This window comes from Piliocolobus tephrosceles, chromosome 11 (genome assembly GCF_002776525.5).
Source record: "Piliocolobus tephrosceles isolate RC106 chromosome 11, ASM277652v3, whole genome shotgun sequence".
Taxonomy (NCBI): domain Eukaryota; kingdom Metazoa; phylum Chordata; class Mammalia; order Primates; family Cercopithecidae; genus Piliocolobus; species Piliocolobus tephrosceles.
Window position 1 is genome coordinate 116,730,696 of NC_045444.1, and position 22,126 is coordinate 116,752,821.

Genomic DNA, 22,126 nt, shown 5'->3' on the forward strand with positions numbered 1-22,126 from the left:
CTTTTTACCATTATACAGTGTCCCTCCATCAGTGTCTCTCCATTATCAGGACCTGTCTCCTGATAATGTGATAATAGAGGATTCGGTGTAGGTGACTGATGAAGGAGTATTTTACAATCATGAAGATCTATTCCATTTGTGTGTTCCATGAGAATGGCCCCAAGATATTTGATGTGGTCAAATGTAGGGAGGCCTGGTATTTCAGAAAAGATTGACCCCCATTGTCTTCAAGAATCAGTTAATCCTAGAAATCCTCTTATCTTTCCTTTAGTCACTGGTCTTGGAAAACTTTGGAGACATTGTAACATTTCTTTATATAATATTATTTCCTCAGCCAATAGATTATGGCTGAGAAAATAGCCTAGTTTTTGTTTTGTTTCATTTTGTTTGTTTTACAGAATTGGAGTTTTTCCTTAGGAGGTTTGTGTCCATTTTTGCCCAACTCAATGAATAGATTAAGAAATATCCAGATCTATAGAGTATGATAGAGGTGACCTATGTCTCGGATCAGAGAAGATGCATATATGAGCTTTGTATCCCTTAGGTTGTATTTAAAACTTGGGAGAGGATTTTCATTGTGTTCGTTTTTCATTGCTACATGACAAATGACCACAAATGTAGTGGCTTACTATAATACCTGCTTGTTATCTCACAGTCCTGCCAGCAGAAGTGTGGGTGGGCTCAACTCAGTTCTCTGCTTAGAGTCTCCCTAGGCTGAAATTAAGATGTCAGCCCAGCTGAAGTCTTATCTGAAGGCTCTGAGAAAAATCTTGCAATCAAGCTCACCCAGGTTGTTGAGATAATCCAGCTCCTCATGGTTGTTGAACTGAGGTGACAGCTTTGTTACTGGTTGTCGGTCACGGACCACTCTCAGCTCCTGGAAGCCACTCATATTTCTTAATACATTGCCCCTCCATCTTCAAGCCAGCAATCTTGTGTGGACTCCTTCTCATTCTTTGAATCTCTGACTCCTCATCTTCTGCTGGCTAGAGAAAACTTCCTGCTCTTAAAAGGCTCATGTGGTTAGACCAGATCCACTCTGTTAGTCTTTCTTAAGGCCAGCTCTGCCATATCACATAAGGTAATTGTGGAAGTAATATCTCATTATGTTCACAGTCCTCAGGATTAGGGAAAGAAATATTTGGGGCCATCTTAGAATTCTGCCTATCATCAAGGAAATTCCTAGAAAATAACTGTCCAGATGAGCCATTGATTTTCCCAAGCAAATAATATTTATCAAATGAGACATTAAACAAAGCTGAACATAAATACATTAAAAATTTTGGCTTTAGGTGAGACTGAAGAGATTGTAGTAATCCGGTTAGGAGGTACAGGGAAGTGAGGTATACCTATTTTGTTTATTGCTTGCAGATCTCAAATCATGCATAGTGTAGGTATACTAACGTTCAGGTCAACTATACATAGATCATGTGTCAGGGAATTTTCCAGGGCTTCTAAAATTAGTCCTTCTTCTGAACCTTTAATCTGGTAGTTCCATTTGCAGAATAGATCCCTGCCTATTACATTTATAGAGGTTTTGTTGAAAAGAGTGTTCCTCAGATAATGGTCTGAAAGTAACAGGTTAGTGGTTGAGACGTGGGAACATTTGGTGACTTTTTTCTCTTCTTTTATAGATCTACTTATCAAATGTGTTACTTACTTTGGACATGACAAAACTTCCCCATCGTAAGCCAGAGTCATTTTAGCGAAAATGTTGCCAGTTATTAAGAAAAGTACAAGAGTTAGAATCATGATGAAAGTATAAAGAGGAAGTGAACCTTTTGTCAGGAGGAGATTATGGCTTTGGCAAAGACAATCCCATGACAAACAGCAAAGAGGCCACTATGTTTCAGTATAAGTGTGAGTGGTGTGTTCCACATGAATGAAGTGGTAACTGAAAAGGGAACATACGATTCATTACATGATTGTAGTTGACTCCAGATTACATACTAAACAAAATGATTTTCTTTCACAAATTGACAAGACACTAGGTGCTCTCATGAAGGTTTTGATGAGGGACTCAAGCTAAAGTGTGGCCAAACATCTTTGCACAGTTTGGCTACTGTCCAACGGACCCACATCCATTAGTTTTGGGGGCTGGCTTGAATTGAGGACTTAGCAGACCTTGGCCACCATCTGTTTGCTTTGGATCACTATCTTCTAACATTCAGAAAGCACAGAAAAATCAGGAACAAACACACATGAAATAAGACTTTTTTTTTGGTAGGGTTTTGCTGTGTTGCCCACGATGGTCTAGAATTCCTGAGCTCAAGCAATCTGCCTGTAATATGACCTATTACAGGCATCAGCCACTATACCCGGCAGAGGTAAGACTTTTTAAAAATAGACAGAAGAGGTGGGGCACGGTGGCTCACACTTATAATCCCAGCACTTTGGGAGGCCAAGGTGAGTGGATCACCTGAGGTCAGGAGTTCGAGATCAGCCTGGCCAACATGGTGAAACCTCCTCTCTACTAAAAATGCGAAAATTAGCCAGGTGTGGTAGTGGGCACCTGTAATCCCAGCTACTTTGGGAGGCTGAGACAGGAGAATCACTTGAACCCGGGAGGTGGAGGTTGCAAGGAGCCGAGATTGTACCATTGCACTCCAGCCTGGGCGACAAGAGCAAAACTCTGTCTCAAAATAAAAAAAAAAGAAAGAAAAAGACAAAAGAAAGGTAACAGTAGATGAAGTAGTGAATAAATAAGCACATTAACTGAGAAAATGTTTGCTAAGTGGTATACTTCCAACCCAAAATATCTAATTCTATCTAATTGTATGCCCTGCCCATCTTTAAATAAGATAAATTCAGAACTAAGAGCTCAATGAAACAAGTCAGAGTTCAAGTTGTTTTTGAGAAAGATTCACTTGGCAGTAGGTCAGAAAAATGACCTGAGATGGACACAGTGGCCTGAGATTCATGCTTGTGGATCCAAGGGCCCCACAGGACACTCCCCAGCAAGAATCTTCAAGATCATCTCGGCAGGAACTCCAATATTTGAAGGGCTAGGCTACTACTCATTAACTGAAACTGAAAGCTGATTTATTCCTTGCCAAGCAAGGCATCTGGTAGGAGGAGGCCCTGTGCTCATAAGACACAGTCTCTGTAGAAAAGGAAACTGCGGTTTTATATATAGTTTTAGGAAGCATATTGTTTAGGGACCCCAGACCCTCAGAAACAGGAGTGTTTATGAGTAATTTGGCATTTGGACATCAATGCAGGCTTTGTGGAGGGGGCTGTTGCTGACGGCTAGGCTTCAGATATGTAGAACTGCCACTGATGGGCTTGCTTTCAGAAATATGGTTAGTGATATAAGTAGTCAATGGCCAATTGGGATGAGTTTAAATAGTTGCTTTTTACTATTGTCAAAGAACAGTAGTATTTTCTGGAATGATAAGAGTTTTCTTGCTTTATTCTCAGTACTACAAGTACGAAAATAAAAGTAGAAAAAAGGAGGATGAGGTGCATAACGTGGGGAGAGCGTGGCTCTGTTATGTGTCAAATGTGATTATTGGAGCAAGTATATTTTTTCCCAGAGAACAGTTCATCTTAGCTCAGAATATCAGTTTGCAGTACGACAGCACTAGAAACTCTTCTCTGGTCACTGTGTCAGGATCCTTGGATAGTAATTTTCTTGTTTCTCATTAGTGTCTAGTGAGCTAGAAGATCACCCAATGAATGAAGGAGGAGAATCAGAAGAGCTTGCTTGTAGCCTGCCACACGATGATGTATCAGGTAATTATGATTTAAAAATAGTGCAAACAGAAACAGAGTTCTGATAAAGAGAAAAAGGAGGAGAAAAAACTAGACTTAAAGGAAGAGTCAAATATAAGGAGGAGCAATGAAAGGAGAAGATTTCAGAGGAAAAAGTAAAGAAGGGGGAGCAACGAGGGTGCAGAAAAGAGAGTCACTGGGTCAAACTGAAAGTCTTCATGAATCACAATTTTGGCCCAGGAGCAGAGCAATCAGCATATGAAAATGAGAAGTGTTCCTGTGTCATGTGTTTCTCAGAAGAGGTGCCAGGAGGCCCAGAAGTAAAGATGGAAAGTGATCAAGCATGTGGCACAATGGGTAAGGCTGTCTGAGGGCTGTGGGATGGGGGTGGCTCAGTGGGCCCCACAGACACCCCAGTAGGGTGGAGGTAGGTGCTCCAGTCTGTCCAGAATCCTATTCTTTGCATTTGGTTCACCTGAGCCTTTGGGGAACTGCAGGGAGGCAAGAGATCGCTATAAAGTAATATTTAAGAGGATGGACTCTGCTGATTAGACATAGATGATGTCACAGAAGTATACTCTTTGAAATGCAGTTATCTTGTTTATTGCATTAGTATATTAAGTTACACCCAATCTTCCATGAAGCCCAGGATACCCCAGTGAACTTCTCCTGGTAGATAATAGTGTCACTTTGCTACAACTTAGAAAGGCCACACTCAAAAGACAACTAATCCTGGTACTTAATTGTCAGGAGGAAAGACAGCAGGTCTACTCTTCTTAGCCCAACACGTATTTTTGATAGAAGACCCAGGGCCCATCCTAGACTCCTAGTTCTCAGTTCAGTGGGTTTTTGATTCCTCTAGAAGAAAGAGAGGAATGATTATCTAAACATATTTATAAACTCAAACCTTCTGTAGTATAAATTGTCCTAAAATCTGTAACTTTTATTTATTAATTTCTATTTCCTCACTACAACTTGATATTTTCTAGATACTGTGGATATTGGAAACAACGCTACTTTGGGAAAACCCAAGAGGAAAAAAAGTAAGAATAAATAAGAATTTACTTGCTTTTGGTGTTACAAATATGTTTTTATGCCAGAGTTTTATGCCTATATTGCCATGAGTAGTTCTTAGTAGAAACATGGATGCTAAAGACTGTGCTAGTGAGGGCTGAGAAGGAAGTAAATAACATGAGAGAGAAAGTCTATATTGCATTAGAGAAGACCTGGATCATCATGAGCAGACTGTTAGTAAAAATATGGAGGTTAACTGTGTTACTGGTGAGGGCTCAGAAGGACATAAGAAAGATGTGGAAAAGGCCTCCTTATTATATAGTGGCCTGTCCTGTACTCATGTGAAAAGCAGAACTTTCTGGATCTAGAGCTAAGGAGATTTCCAAATACAGTGATCATGGTGTGTTGTGGTATCTTTTGCTAATTGTAGTAAAATGCAAGAGGGAAGAGGTATATTGAAGGAAGAGCTGCTAAATGAAAAATAATGAAGTCTTGATGATTTAGAAAATTCTCAGCCTATCCAGGTCAAAAAACACGATAAAATAAGGAGATTCATTGTCAGGGACGTGTGCTTGGTAGAGACAACCGAGACTTTTGCAAGTTCCCTGGGAAGTAGTGAAAGGTCAGATTATTCATTCACATAAAAAGTTATTTGAAGAGATGAGGCATGTGACTCTTGAGTCCCTCAGCCATCTCAGCAGAAATAAAAAATAGATGTGTGTTGCTACAAAAAGAATAAAATACCTGGGAATACAGCTAATTAGGGAGGTGAAAGATCTCTACAAGGAGAACTAAAACCCTGTTCAAAGAAATGAGAGATGACACAAACAAATGGAAAAACATTCCATGTTCATGGACAGGAAGAATCAATATCATTTTAAAATGGCCATACTGCCCAAAGCAATTTATAAATTCAATGCTATTGCCATTAAGCTAACATTGACTTTCCTCACATAACTAGAAAATATGATTTTAGAATTCACATGGAACCAAAAAAGAGCCTGAATATGAAGGCAATCCTAAGCAAAAAGAACAAAGCTGGAGACATCATGCTACCAAACTTCAAGCCATACTACACGGCTACATTAACTGATATGGTTTGGCTGTGTCCCCACCCAAATCTCATCTTGAATTGTTATCTCCCACAATTCCCAAGTGTTGTGGGAAGGACCTAGTGGCAGGTAGTTGAATTATGGGGGCTGGCTTTTCCTGTGCTATTCTCATAATAGTGAATATGTCTTCATGAGATCTGATAGTTTTATAAGGGGGATTTTCCCTGCATAAGCTCTGTCTCTTTGCCTGCCGTCATCCGTGTAAGACGTGACTTGCTCCTTCTTGCCTTCCATTATGATTATGAGGCTTCCCCAGCCACATGGAACTGTAAGTCCATTAAACTCTTTTTCCTGTATAAATTACCCAGTCTTGGGTATGTCTTTATTAACAGTGTGAAAATGGACTAATACAGTAACCAAATCAACATGGTACTGGTACAAGAACAGACACATAGCCCAGTGGAACAGAAGAGAGAACCCAGAAATAAGTCCAAACACCTACAACTATCTGATTTTCAACAAACCTGACAAAAACAAGCAATGGCAAAAGGTTTCCTTATTCAGTAAATGGTACTGGGATAATCAGCTAGCTGTATACAGAAAATTGAAACTGGACCCCTTCCTTACACCATATATAAAAATTATCTCAAGACAGATTAAAGAATTAAATGTAAAACCCAAAACTATAAAAACCCTGGAATACTATAAAACTATAGTATAACCCTGGAAAACTATAAAAACCCAGGCAATACCATTCAGGACATAGGCATGGGCAAAGAGTTCATGACAGAGACGCCAAAAGCAATTGCAATAAAAGCAAAAATTGAAAAATTGGATCTAATTAAACTAAAGAGTTTCTGCACAGCAAAAGAAGCTATCATCAGAGTGAATAGACAACTTACAGACTGGGAGAAAATTTTTGCAAACTATGCATCTGATGAAGATCCAACATCCAGCATCTATAAGGTACTTAAACAAATTTATAAGAAAAACAACCCCATTAAAAAGTGGGCAAAGGACATGAAGAGATACTTCTCAAGAGAAGACATACTTGCAGCCAGCAATCATATGAAAAAAAGCTCAGCATCACTGATTGTTAGAGAAATGCAAATGAAAACTACAAGGAGATACCATCTCACACCAGTCAGAATGACTATTATTAAAAGGTCTAAAAACAGCAGATACTGACAAGGTTGTGGAGAAAAAGGAATGCTTATACCCACTGTTGCTGGGAGTGTAAACTAGCTCAACTATTGTGGAAGACAGTGTGGCGATTCCTCAAAGACCTAGAGCCAGAAATACTATTTGACCCAGCAATCCTATTACTGAGTATATACCCAAAGGAATATAAATCATTCTATTATAAAGACACATGCACATGTATGCTTATTGCAACACTGTTCACAATAGCAAAGACACGGAATCAACCTAAATGTCCAGCAATGATAGACTGGATAAAGAAAATGTGGTTCATATTCACCATGGAATACTGTGCAGCCATAACAAAAAGAATAAGATCATGTACTTTGCAGGGATATGGATGGAGCTGGAGACCATTATCCTTAGCAAACTAATACAGGAACAGAAATCGAACACAACATGTTCTCACTTGTAAGTGGTAATGAAATGATGAGAATACATGGACACACAGAGGGGAACAACACACACTGAGGCCTATCAGAAGGTGAAGGGTTGGAGGAGGGAGGGGATCAGGAAAAATAACTAATGGGTATTAGGCTTAATACCTGGGTGATGAAATAATCTGTATAACAAACACCCATGACACATGTTTACCTGTGTAACAAACCTGCACATATATCCTTGAACTTAAAGTATATATAAAAAAAATAGATGTGTGAACTTCTAGGAAAGATCTGTGGGGAAGCTTCATGTCTGATGGAGGAAATCCCCATGATATATGCAGGAGATCCATAAGGTTCTTGAGGGTTTTGTACCAAGAGAAACAAAGATGTCCATGTCCTATCCCCTAGAACCTATAATTTGTTACTTTACATGGCAAAAGGGACTTTGAAGATGTGATTAAGTTAAGGAGCTTGAGGTAAGATCACATGGGCATATCCTCCTGTCAAGAGAGTGACGTGTGACTATGGAAGAATGGTCAGAGAGAATAGAGTCGGATGTGGAGATGGATGCAGGGGTCCGTCAACTAAAGAATGTGGGCAACCTTCCGAAGCTGGAAAAGGCTCCTCTGTGGCCTCCAGAAAGGAGCAAAGCCCTGCAGACACCTTGATTGATTTTAGCCCTGTGAGGTGCGTGTCAGATTTCCAACCGACAGAATTATAAGACCATGAATTTGTGATTTTTTTGGTCGCTAAGTTTATGGTAATTTATTACAGCAGCAATACCTCTTGTAAGACCAAAAAAAAAAAAATTTTTTTTTCACCCTATATGGTTATATTCGATCTTCTAAACAATTTATATTTTTTCAAATTATTTACACTTTTATGCTGTTTTTTCCTGATTTTAAAATACATATTCCCATAAACTTTGCTGTACATATTTCCATTTTTTTCTATGTTTTATTAGCACGTTTAGAATTATGTAATATATCTAAATGAATACATTTAAACCATTACATTTCTCTTTAAATCAATATAACATGCAGTAGATACTATAAACATTTAATATCTTGCCAACTTAACTGTAAAAAACATTTTATTTCATTCCTATTTTAACTTGCATTGCTTTCATTTTTGGTGCAGCTGAGCATTCTTCATTTGTTATTGGCCATTTTTGTTTCTTCTTCTATGAGTGCCTGGAATTTATATTTTGCCAGTGTATTGTCTTTTTTCCCCCATACTTTAGGACAACAGGAATACTTACATATGACATATACTGAATGTCACCTATGTGTGTTGTCATATTTGATGTTATTCTTTTAGGTTTCTTTGTGGTACAGGCACATCTCATTAGATTGCACTTCTCTTTGTTGTACTTTGAGGATATTGTGAGTTTTACAAATTGAATGTTTGTGACAACCCTGTGTCAAAAAAAGTCTATTGGTGCCCTTTTTCCAACAATATGTGCTCACTTGGTGTCTCTGTCACATTTTGGTAATTCTCGCAAGATTTCAAACTTTATTATTATTATTATTCCTGTTATGGTAGTATGACCAGTGACAACACTGATCTTTGATGTTACTATTCTAACTGTCTATGGCACCACACACTGTGTTCGTATAAGATGGCAAACCTAATAAATGTTGTGTGTGTTTCAGCTGCTTCACTGACCAGCTGTTCCCCGGTCTCTCTCCCTCTCTTGGACTTTCCTCTTTCCTGAGACAAAAAAATATATATATGGAAATTAAGTCAATTAATAATCCTACAATGGCCTCTAAAGGCTCAAGTTAAAGGAAGAGTCACATGTGTCTCACTTTAAATAAAAAGCTAGAAATGATGAGGCTTAGTTAGGAAGCCATGTCAAAAGCCAAAATAGGCTGAAAATTAGGCCTGTTGCAGCAAACAATTAACCAAGTTATGAAGTGCTACTCCAGTGAACACATGAATGATAAGAAAGTGAAACAGACTTATTGCTGATATGGAGAAAGTATGAGTGGTCTGGATAGAAGATCCAACCAGCCACAACATTTCCTTAAGCCAAACCTTAATCCAGAGTGAGGCCTAAACTCTCTTCCATTCTATGAAGGCTGAAAGATGTGGGAAGCTGCATGAGAAAAGTTTGTGGCTAGTTGATGTTGGTTCCTGAGATTGAAGGAAAGAGGCTGTCTCATAACATTAAAGTGCAAGGAGCAAATGCTGATGGAGAAGTTGCAGAAGGTTGTCCAGAAGATCTAGCCAAGATCATAGATGAAGGTGGCTACACTAAACAACAGTTTTACAGTGTAGACTAAACAGCCTTTTATTGGAAGAAGATGCCATCTAGAACTGTCAGAGCTACAGAGGAGAAGACAATGCCTGGTTTCAAAGCTTCACGGAACAGGCTGAGTCTGTTAGAGGCTAATGGAGCAGGTGACTTTCACTTGAAGCCAATGCTCATTCATCATTCTGAAAATCCTAGGGCCCTTAAGAATTATTCTAAGTCTACTCTGCCTGTGCTGTATAATTGGAATAAAGCCCAGATGACAGCACATCTGTTTACAGCATAGTTCACTGAATATTTTAAACCCACTGTTGAGACATACTCCTCAGAAAAAAAGATTCCTTTCAAAGTATTACTGTTCATTGACAGTGCACCTAGTCATCCAGGAGCTCTGATGGAGATGTACAGGTGATTAATGTTATTTCCATGCCTGCTAACACAACATCCATTCTGCAGCCCATGGATCGAAGAGTAATTTCAACTAGCAAGTCTTAATATTTAAGAAATACATGTTGTAATGCTATAGCTGTCTCTATACATAGTGATTCCTCTGATGAATCTGGGCAGTCAATTGGAAAACTTCTGGAAAGGATTCACCATTTTACATATCATAAGAACATTCATGATTCATGAGAGGAGGTCAAAATATCAACATTAACAGGAATTTAGAAGAAGCTGATTACAGTCCTCATGGATGACTTTAAAGGGTTCAAGACATCAGTGAAGAAGTAATTGCAAATGTGGCAGAAACAGCCAAGAGAACCAAATTTAGAAGTGGAGCCTGAAGATGTGATTGAATTGCTGCAATCTCATGATAAACCTTGAGTGGATGAGGAGTTGCTTCTTATGAATGAGCAAAGAAAGCAGTTTCTTGAGATGGAATTTATACCTGGTGAAGATGCTGTGAACATTGTTGAAATGACAACAAAGGATTTAGAAAATATTAGTTGATAAAGCAGCAGCAGAATTTGAGATGATCTACTGTGATAAAATGGTACTCAATAGCATTACATGCTACAGAGAAATCTTTCAGGGAGAGCCAATCAATGCAGCAAACTTCATTTTTGTCTTACTTTAAGAAATGTCCACAGACACCTCAGCCTTCATCAGTCACCACCCTGGTCAGTCAGTAGCCACCAACATCCAAGCAGGACTTTCCACCAGCAAAAAGATTATGACTTACTGAAGGCTCAAGTGATCATGAGCATTACATTTAGCAATACAGTATGTTTAAGATATGTTCATTTTATTTTAGACACAATGCTACCGCACACTTAATATACTACAGTACAGTGTAAACATAACTTTCATATGAAAATACATCTGTGTTCAATATAGTGATGTAAGGCCTGGTCAGAGCAAGTAAGCAAGAAAAAAAAAGGCATCCAAATTGGAAAGAAGTTAAATTGTCTCTGTTTGCAGGTGACATGATCTTCTACGTAGAAAACACTATAAAGTCCATCAAAAAACTGTTGGAGCTAACAAATGAATTCAGTAAAGTTGCAGGATTCAAAGATCAGTTGTGTTTCTCTGCACTAACAATGAACTATCCAAAAAATAAATTAAGAAAACAATCCCATTTACAATAGCCACAAAAAGAATAAAATAGGAACCAATTTAACAAGTGGTGAAATATTTGCACACTGAAAACTATGACATTCATGAAAGAAATTGAAAAATATACAAATAAATGGAAAGATATCTCATGTTGAAGAACTGGAAGAATATTGTTAAAATGTCCATATCACCCAAAGTGATCTGGAGAGTCAATGAAATCTCTATCAAAATTTAAATGACATTTTTCACAGAAATAGGTAAAAGGAATCCTAAAATTTGTATCAAATCATAAAGGACTCCAAATAGGCAAAGTAATTTTGAAAAAAAAAAAAAAAAGAAACAAAGCTGGAGGCATCATACTGTCTAATTTTAACTATGTTACAAAGCAAGAGTAATCAAAACAGTATGGTAGTGGCATAAAAACACACATAAACCAATGCAGTAGAATAGGGAACCCAGAAATAAACTCATGCATGTATGTTCAAGTAATCTTTGATAAGGACACCAATAACAGAATTTTCTTCATGTAGATGTTCCACACATCCACTTTTCTTCTCTGCTTTATTGAACTGTAATTTACATAAAACAAATTAATCACCTTAAGGTATAATCAAATTTGTTTTAACAAATGTGTGCAGTTATGTAAATACCTCCACAATCATGACATGTATCATTTCCATCACCCCAAAGTCCACTTGTATTCTTCTCTCCATTCTCTGTTTCTTGACAACAGCTGATCTGTTTTTTGCTGGTTTGTTTTTTAAAAGATGGGACCTCACTGTGTGTTCCAGGATGGCCTTAAACTCCTGGGCTCAAGTGATTCTCCTGCCTCAGACTCCCAAATAAGTGGCAATACAGGCATATACCACCCCTAAACTAAGGTGTTTTTTGTTTTTTGTTTTTTTTTGGCAACCTAATGTGTAGTCAATGTTTGTAAATGTTTTCTGCCCCTTGAGAATAATGTACATTTGAACTATTTGTTAGGCTCTGGCTTCACTCCATGTGTATCTTTTTTATCAAGCACAACTTTGTTGTTTAAATTCGTGTCCATAGTAATTTAAATTTTATTTGCTTCATCAGATTTGCATACAAATGTGTTAAATTCTCACACATGGTTGTATATTTGCCAATTCCTCTTTATTTTGTTGCTTTACTTTAAATATTTTGAGGCTATTCATAATTTATAACTTCTCAATGGATGTTTTTCTTTTGTCATTATACAGCATTCTGCTTTATCCCTGTTAATGCTTTTGCCTTAAAATCTCTTTGGCTGAGTACTAACATTGTTACGCAAACTTTTATGGTTTTTTAAAAATATTTTTCACTCACTTTATGTGATGCCCTCTTGTTCAGCTTTCTTTTATGTCTCTTGTAACTGCACTTAACTTTTGTAATTTTGTCTGATAATCCTAGCTTCTTAATAGGTAAATTTAAATTTGTTTACATTTATTGAGATTCCAGATGTATATGGACCTATATCTTCTGTGGTATTGTTGACCATTCTTTATTTGTGTTTTTCGTGTCTCCTTCCTGCTTTCTAATGGATTGGTATAAAACTATATATTCTCCTCTTTCTCCCTGCTAGTTTAGAAATTAAACATAAAATTTCTGTAATGTTTTAAATTATGCCCCAATCCCAAAAGATAACAAGGAGCTTATCATGATTTCACTACAAACTGAACACCCCATTTCTACCATTTTGGCTATTGTTTAATATTTTATTTTTAACTATAAATTTTGAAACTATTATCATTTTTACAGTTGATATTTACTTAATTTTAAACAATTATTTTGTATGCTCACCATTGTTCTTTTTCTTCGGTTTCACTTTTTGTCTAGCTGAAGTAAATTCTTTGTTTTTTCTAGTGAGTGATCTCTAAGTGGTAAACTCTCTAAGTGTTGGATGTACAACTTTGTCTCTACTTTGATAGAACTTTTTAGCTACATTAAAACTTCTAGGTTGATAATTTATTTCTTCTCAGTATAGTAAAGTGATTACTATATTATTTTCTGGATCTATGGTGTGGCTGATAAAAATTATTTTCTTATTGTAACTAACTGTAACTTCTTGGTAAATATTCTGTCCTTTCTCTCTAAAAGCTTTTTTCCCCTAAAATTTAAACACAAAAATTTTAAGCATACAGAAGCCTTGGGAGAATTGTACACTAAACATCAATATACTTTCACATAGATTCACAATTAACATGGTATCATTCCTGATTTATCACTTTTCTATTCATCTATGCATTTCTGTATCCACTCACTAACCCGTGGTCAAGTTTGAAACATTTCAAGGCTGCAGATATTAGCACTCTTCCCCTTCAAATACGTTGGCATGTATATCATTAACTAGAGTTCAATATTTATTTAGAATTATTTTCTTAAGATAAAATTTACAATGAAATGCACAAGTATTAAGTATACCATTTGATGAGTTCTTGTAACTGCATTTTTCTGCACCATCAAAATTCTTATCAAGATACAGAACATGACCATCACCTGGAAAGGTTCCTTATGCCCTGTCCGGTGTATCTCATCCACTACCCATCAGGGCAATCACCACTCTTCTTTTTAACTATGATAATTTGGGTTTTTTAAAACTTTATATAAATAAGGTTTTATAGCATATTCTCTTTAGAGTGGGATTTATTTCACACAGCATGTTTTTGAGATTCGTCCATATTGTTGGATGTCTCAGTAGTTTGTTCTTTTTCATTGCTAAGTAGTGTACATTATCTGGATATGCCAAATTTTGTTTATAATTCTATTCATGGACACCTTGAGTTTTTTAAGTTTTTTGCTATTATGAAAACTCTGCTGAGCACATTCTTGTAGGAATCTTCCTGTTTTTTCATACCTCTTGCGTAAATACCTGGGAACAAAATTGCTGGGATATAGAGTAGACACATCAGTTCTTTCCCCCCAAGACCCAGAAAAAGGATGGTGCAGAGCAAGCCCAGGTGGATGCTGCACTCACACGTGTATGCTGCAGCAGAAGAATCTTAAGCAAATCTCTTCTGGAGGCATCTCCTCTGGAAAATGTCTAAGGAGGGAGATGTTGTCTATTTTATACTGGTCGGGGATACATTTGCCCTATAATCTGGAGGCTACATGATCTCTGGCTTCCAAGACTGCTTTGCTATTCAAATATCCTTGAAGTGATACTCTGAGGCATGTAGAAATGCCATGGAGAATGGCCTTCCACCAAATTCACCCCACATTTTTGCTTCTGGCAAATTTCCCGGTGAAGACACTACCCCATCAGTCACTCTGATTAGTCGGACCCATGGGTCCACATCCATTCAATTGTTTTCCTACAACATTTAACAAATCTTGACCCAGTGCAGTGGCTCACTCATGTCATCCCAGTACTTTGGGAGGCCAATACAGGAGGATCACTTGAGGTCAGGAGTTCGAAAACCAGCCTGGACAACATAGTGAGACCCCATATCTACACACACACCCGTACACACACATATTTCATAAACTGTAAACGATTTAGGTCCCTTATGACCACCTCTAAGGTACAAGTCCTTACATGAGGGAGGCAATTAGTGCCTGGCTTTCATACAAGAAGTACAATCCCCAGGGCACACGTGGGGCTCCCAGAAGGGAAGTGTACACAATTGTTGCGCTTCCCTGAGTGGTATGTACATTAGTAAGGGGGAAGGTGAACAGTGTCTCCTACATGGTTCCTGGCTGGCTGTAAGCCTTGGAGTTCTGAGTTCTGTTCATCTTTGATTTGTTTGTGTGTGTGGCCAGGGAGAGGGTGGGCATGTGGGGGGCACTGCTTGAGGACAGTCTGTCCAATCTGTCCTATTTGTCCATGACACCAACTAGGTGGCAGCTCCCCTCTAACAAATGACTGAGAATAGTGGTAGGGACAATGTCTAGAGGGTTCAATGTGGGACCTCAGAAGCTGGACCCAGCCCCTGCTGTCTCAAGGCTGGTGCAGAGAGGCTGACCCAGCATTCTCAGAGGTGGGAGCACTGGAGCAGGGTGTTTTCCTTCTGGACAAAGGATCCTTGGGTTCTTCTGAAAGACAGATATCACCAATGCTCCTCTTTCTCCCATACCTCTTTAGATGTCTGGATTTTTGCTCTTGCTTCACTGCTGCAAAATCTGCTATACAGTGGCTGTACCTTCATCTTTTATCCTAATCATCTCCTTTTCTCACTTAGACTTTCCATCTACAAAATTAGATAGTAGAGGAAAAGCATTTTTCATAAAGTGTGTCTGGAGTTAAATCTGAATCCCTAGGCTCTTTGAAGGCCATACCCACCAGGCTGGTAGGGGAAAGGATGAGGCATCATCCCTAGGAATGGTCACAACAGAATCCTGAATCTTCAAGATAGGTCTACAGAACACTTGCAATCCCCACCACTTCTGTCCTGGTCACTATCCAGGAAGGAGATGATCCCTTTCTGGGGGCTGCTCCCTTCCGTGAGCCTACTGCCCTCCCACAGTGTGCGGACAGGAGGAGATGAGGGACAGTCAGAAAATCAGTGCACTGTGGAGTCACTTTTCTGATAAAGGGCACATCAGACTGCAAATGGTCCAGACAGCCAGATTCAGGACATTGATGAGTTTCTGGGGTCACAATAGCATTCCTGGAGTCAGCTGCTCTGCAGCCTGACAGTGTACAGGCACTGCTGCGATTATTTAATGAAATTATATAGGGATTCTATAATGAGTATGTAATTACATAATGAAAGCTCTCCACATCAAGTTCAGAATATCTCCCAACTTCCAATATAGAATATTATTTATAACATAATATTATAGTGAGAATATTATTTATAACATAATATTATAGTGAGAATATTATTTATAACATAATATTATAGTGAGAAGGCTTCAAGGAGGATGCCTTCTCATTGCACATTTGCATTTACACAACAAACACTTGAAAAAGGAACATGGAACAACAGTTATCATTCACTCTAAGGTGCCAGCAAGAGTTAATTTTCTATTAAAAATTTTGTTTCAAGGAAGGTCATCTCCTATAGTCTCTCCAAAGCCCATGGCCCAAGGCTCATGCAGAGGTAAAACATAATGCTGTACTCAACCTCCACACTGCTACACTGATCCTAAAGTATTTCGCCCCATTCCTGCAGACCAAAGTATGAAAAAAAATCTTTAATCTTACTGGCATATAAAACTCAAATAATTATATTTATACCGCTGCATAATTAACTTTATTCTCTTTGGTTTGAAGGAAAAAAGAGGGGGCATGGCTGGACCAGAGTAAGAAGGAGAATGCAGAAAAACGTCCAACAAAATGGTAAGCAGGCAAAGTGAGGTCGTTACAGCTTTTGAGTTTATTAGGGCACTGCCCATTGTATTCTTGAAGGCCTGCGGTTCCCGAGGGCCAGGAGAGTTCTGTACCTCCTGTATCTGTTAGGATGTAGACTAACAGGCTGTGACAAAGAGGCCTGAGAATGCAATGGCTTCAACAAAATGGTTTCTCATGCATGTAATAGTCCAGAGGCCCACAGTTAATAAGGAGGTGTTATCATCCTCAGTATGACTTTCTTTCCTAGCTCAAGAAATTTTTATTAATTTGGAAGGACATTCCTAAGAGGATTAAATGAAGAAATCAGGGTGTATGTGTATGTGTGCACAATTGTAAAAATATATATATGTATAACCATATTTTATGTGAAATTTATACTTCTGAAGTATATTTTTATGTACCCTGATATATGCACATGTAATTATTTATCTGTTCATATAAAGAGACATAAATATAGAAAAGTGGATGACAGTTCATTCATAAAAATATATGTGGTGGTTACATTTGGTCAGTGTAATAGAGGCGATGTTTATATTTTTATTTGTGGTTTTCAAATGTATGTGTGTATATTAAAATATTATAAATCTCCAACATTTTTAATGAAAAAGTGTTACTCAAAAAGTAACATATGCAAAAAGAAAAGACTAGGAGAATATTTTTGTACAAATCATCATCTGGAAATAGCCATTCTCATCTGTGGTTATCTCCAGATGGTGATGTTTCATATCATTTTATTTTCTGAATTTCCTGTAGATACATATGTTCTTTATAATCAGGCCCCGAAATCTTGGAAATTTATTTTAGTCATGGTCTGAGGACTTCCTTTCTTCTAGACGATAAAGGCTAAGTCTCATTTTCTAAATGATTGTCAATTTTGAATCAGTGGATCTAAAATAGTAAGATTTTAGAGTCCTATTGAAAATCGTTAATTTTTACCAATCTTGCCAGTTGATGTGGCTGCCTGGTTGGTGGATGTGACAGCTTTGTTTAGAAAGAAAAAAAAAAGGGACTGCATGCATTTTAAGAATGGCTGTTTTCAAATTGAAAATTTGTTTGGACTGAATCATTATAACATTTTCATTTAAGTCTGTGTGTATGTAGACAAATTCTAAGAGATTTCAATGTACAATTAAATCCTGTGTATAACTTAAAAGTCAACAATCTCAAAAGCAGAAAATGCTCTGGACACCTGCTTGAGGTTCCTTGTCTGAGCGTCTGAAAAAAGGGGATCCAGAATGAAACCCAGGACTCCCTCACTTGCTTTTGGTCCAGCCTGTCAGTTTTTCTGCCCAGTTCTATTAATACATTTTCCCCTGCCTAACCCCAGAAAACAGCAAAGCCGATGGCCAGGTGGTCTTGAATGAAAAGAAGGCGAACGTGAATCTGAAAGGCCTTTCCAAGATTAGGGGTAAGATAAAGTTTGTGCCGCTTTCCCTTTGCCCTACAGGTCAATACATTTTTTTTTTTATTATTATACTTTATGTTCTAGGGTACGTGTGCACAACGTGCAGGTTTGTTACATATGTGTACGTGTGCCATGTTGGTTTGCTGCACCCATTAACTCATCATTTACATTAGGTACATCTCCTAATGCTATCCCTCCCTGCGCTCCCTACCCCGCAATAGGCCCCGGTGTGTGATGTTCCCCTTCCTGTGTCCAAGTGATCTCATTATTCAGTTCTCAACTATGAGTGAGAACATGAGGTGTTTGGTTTTCTGTTCTTGTGATAGTTTGCTGAGAATGATGGTTTCCAGCTGCATCCATGTCCCTACAAAGGACATGAACTCATCCTTTTTTATGGCTGCATAGTATTCCATGGTGTATATGTGCCACATTTTCTTAATCCGGTCTATCACTGATGGACATTTGGATTGATTCCAAGTCTTTGCTATTGTGAATGTGCCACAATAAACATATGTGTGCATGTATCTTTATAACAGCGTAATTTATAATCCTTTGGGTATATACCCAGTAATGGGATGGCTGGGTCAAATGATATTTCTAGTTCTAGATCCTTGAGGAATTGCCACACTGTGTTCCACAATGGTTGAACTAGTTTACAGTTCCACCAACAGTGTAAAAGTGTTCCTATTTCTCCACATCCTCTTCAGCATCCACAGGAACAGAAAACCAAACACTACATGTTCTCACTCATAGGTGGGAATTGAACAATGAGAACACTTGAACACAGGATGGGGAACATCACACACCGGAGCCTGTCGTGGGGTGGGGGGAGGGGGAGGGATAGCATTAGGAGATATACCTAATGTAAATGATAAGTTAATGGGTGCAGTACACCAACATGGCACATGTATACATATGCAACAAACCTGAACGTTGTGAACATGTACCCTAGAATTTAAAGTATAATTAAAAAAAAAAAAAGAATTAATGGAGACTTCATGATGAAGGCAAAAAAAAAAACCAAAAACAAAAACAATAAAGCACCTTCCCTCCTTCAGCCTGGGCAAGACATAGTCTGGAGCACATATAGTTGGGGGTGACATGGTCAGTGTCTTCTCTTATTCTCTTTTGGCCCTACCCCCACTCCATAGCTATTGGCTTGGTCCTATCCAGGATTTGGGGAGGTGAGAGAGAGGGGTGAGATCAGAGGGTGGAGGTGTCTTGCCTGACAGGTGCAGCCGTGAAATGAAATTACAAGTGTTGATGCACAATCACTAGCTCTTTCTTCCATGAGATGCTTTCATCAACTGCCCCGCAAGGGAAGGAGAGGGGTCAGGCATCACAGCTTGACTTATTTTGAAAATAGAGCTTTACTTCTACAACCTGCATGTGAGTGAAAGGCTGAACCTGGTGTCATCAGTTCCACTAACTCTTTCTATGGTTGCATACATGGACTAATGCATTGTCCTAGGATGTGGGTGCTCAACTCAACCTACTTGCTTGGGACTTTCTCAATTTTGCCCATGAAATTCTCATTTCCAAGCCATAGGTCCACTTTGGGCCTGGTTGCTCCTTTTTACTTTGGTGGCCTAATATGCTCATGATATGCTTAGCATTTATAGTACTTAGGAATGAGTAGGCTGGAAAATATTTCCTCATGGGCCTACATGACCCTGACCAGCACCCCCATATGGTCCAGGTCATTGGATGGTGGACATCCAACACAAGAAGGAAGGAACATTTTGCTTTCCTGCCTTGGAAAATAAAACACATTTGAACAATAGTAAACCTTGAGATGCTCACCCACAGCCAATTAACACGCACATGGGAGAACCTCGTCGGCCGCAGCGTCTGCCATGTCAATCCTTAATTACCATTTGGAATGAAGGCTGTGAAAGTCTCAATTCTACCCATTCCTCATGGTTAATTTTCTTCTGATTCGTTTCTTAAATCCCAATATTTCTTTTTTCCAAAGTCATGTGGACAAAGCCCTGGTCACATTTACTATTACTTTCAGCACAAAGGTATGAATATCGTCCCTCCATGTGGTACGTGCAGCATACATCTCAGCTATGGAACACCTAATAGGGTTTCCCTTAACTCACAGAACTGCCATTTATTTTTGTCTCTGCTAAGAGAAACCCAAATGCCTTCACTTAATTTTGTAGTTTTGTCTCAATTTTCTCTGAATATTTTAGTTTCTCTAATGACCGTAATTATCATTTTTATTTTGCAAAGATTAAATAAATTAGTGGATGTGTGTTTAACATGTATTATATGCCATATATATTTCAAATATATATATTTGAAATGAAATATGAAATCAACCTTCAAAATATGGAATGAAGCATTTATGCTTTTGCTTGAGATATATGTGAAATACTGATTTCAATTAGTCTTTTTCCTAATATAAGAATAGGAAAATGAAATGTAAAGTGACCCTAATATTAGCTATCTCATTCTTCATACCTTAAAGGCTAGGGTTTAAATCTTTTTATTTATACATTAAACAGGCTTTTGGAAAGTTACATTTAAATGGACTTTTTGAAAAGCTGTAATATGTGTAATACAGATACTCATAAATGACTGTGATTATATTATTCTACTTTCTCAGGGAGAAAGAGAGGCAAACCTAGAACCCACTTCACTCAGAGTGACAGAGCTCCACAGAAAAGAGTCCGATCAAGAGGTAAAAATGGAAAGAGGAATGTGCTTTCAATAACTAAACATCTAATTTCCTGTGCAGTACACTGTACTTTCAGTAATGAACCCATTTCCTTAATTGTTTTATGAAGCTGTACTAACTAGTGAGAAATTTATCCTATTTAGTCATTTTCCAAAATGTGTCAAGGAAAGAAGGAAGTAAGTTGGTGATGCATCTACAACCAGACCCCAGGGACCCAGGGACCACTAAAGTGCTACTTTCACTGAAATGATAAATTTCAAGGCTACTTTCACTGAAATGATAAATTTCAAGGCTGGAGATAGTTCATTGCCATACAAAGGGTATAACCCATAAGAGATTTAGCTGGCCTTCCTCTGGCTACACAGAAAGCCACAGGTTGTACTCTAAGGGTGAAGCAGAGTTGTGATTAGAGATCTGTGTCCTAAGACTTTCTTCTTCTTTGTGTGGGCTTAGGCTGATCACTTGAGTTTCTTTGTCTCAGTTTTCTCATCTGGAAAGCAAGAGCATGAATTAGGCCAACCATCTTTCTTTCTTTTTCTTTTTTTATACTTTAAGTTCTGGGATACCTGTATAGAATGTACAGGTTTGTTACATATGTATACATGTGTCATGGTGGTTTGCTGCACCCATCAACCCATCATCTACATTAGGTATTTCTCCTAATGCTATCCTTCCCCTAGCTCCCAACTCCTGATAGGCCCTAGTGTGTGATGTTCCCCTCCCTGTGTCAGTGTGTCCTCACTGTTCAACTCCTACTTATGAGTGAGAGCATATGATGTTTGGTTTTCTGTTCCTGTGTTAGTTTGCTGAGAATGATGATTTCCAGCTTTATCCATGTCCCTGTAAAGGACATGAACTCATTATTCTTTATGACTGCATAGTGTTTCATGGTGTATATGTGCCACATTTTCTTTATCCAGTCTATCATTGATGGACATTTGGGTTGGTTCCTAGTCTTTGCTATTGTGAACACTGCTGCAATAAACACACACACGTGTGTGTCTTTATAGTAGAATGATTTATAATCCTTTGGGTATAACAAGTAATGGGATTGCTGGGTCAAATGGTATTTCTGGTTCTAGATCCTTGAGGAATCATCACACTGTCTTCCATAATGGTTGAACTAATTTACACTCCAACCAACAGTGTTAAAGCGTACCTATTTCTCCATGTCCTCCTCAGCATCTATGTTGTTTCCTGAGTTTTTAATCATTGCCATTCTAACTGGCTTGAGATGGTATCTCATTGTAGTTTTGATTTGCATTTCTCTAATGACCAGTGATGATGAGCTTTTATTCGTGTTTGTTGGCTGGATAAATGTCTTCTTTTAAGAAGTGTCTGTTCATATCCTTTGCCCACTTTTTGATGGGGTTGTTTTTCTCTTGTAAATTTGTTTTAAGTTTCTTGTAGATTCTGGATATTAGCCCTTTGTGAGAGAGATATATTGCAAAAATTTTCTTCCATTCTATAGGTAGGCCAACCATCTTTCTTATAAGTCTATCCCAGTCCTAATAGTCTGCCTTTCTAAAAATTTGTCTCAGGACGAAGGACAGCTCCCCTGT

The 22,126-nt window shown here is 38.1% G+C and overlaps 1 protein-coding gene across 13 annotated transcripts in view; it reads left to right on the forward strand.

Annotated features, from left to right (window-relative positions):
- Window positions 1–22,126, forward strand: part of SP140 (SP140 nuclear body protein) — an 80,865-nt gene that overhangs the window by 36,442 nt on the left and 22,297 nt on the right. For all 13 annotated transcript variants that reach the window (XM_026454916.2, XM_026454924.2, XM_026454909.2 and 10 more), the window contains 6 exons: window positions 3,649–3,735; window positions 3,955–4,071; window positions 4,704–4,757; window positions 16,396–16,461; window positions 17,801–17,881; window positions 20,493–20,567. In XM_026454916.2, the coding sequence (XP_026310701.1) occupies window positions 3,649–3,735; window positions 3,955–4,071; window positions 4,704–4,757; window positions 16,396–16,461; window positions 17,801–17,881; window positions 20,493–20,567 (480 nt within the window). The remainder of the gene's footprint in view (window positions 1–3,648; window positions 3,736–3,954; window positions 4,072–4,703; window positions 4,758–16,395; window positions 16,462–17,800; window positions 17,882–20,492; window positions 20,568–22,126) is intronic.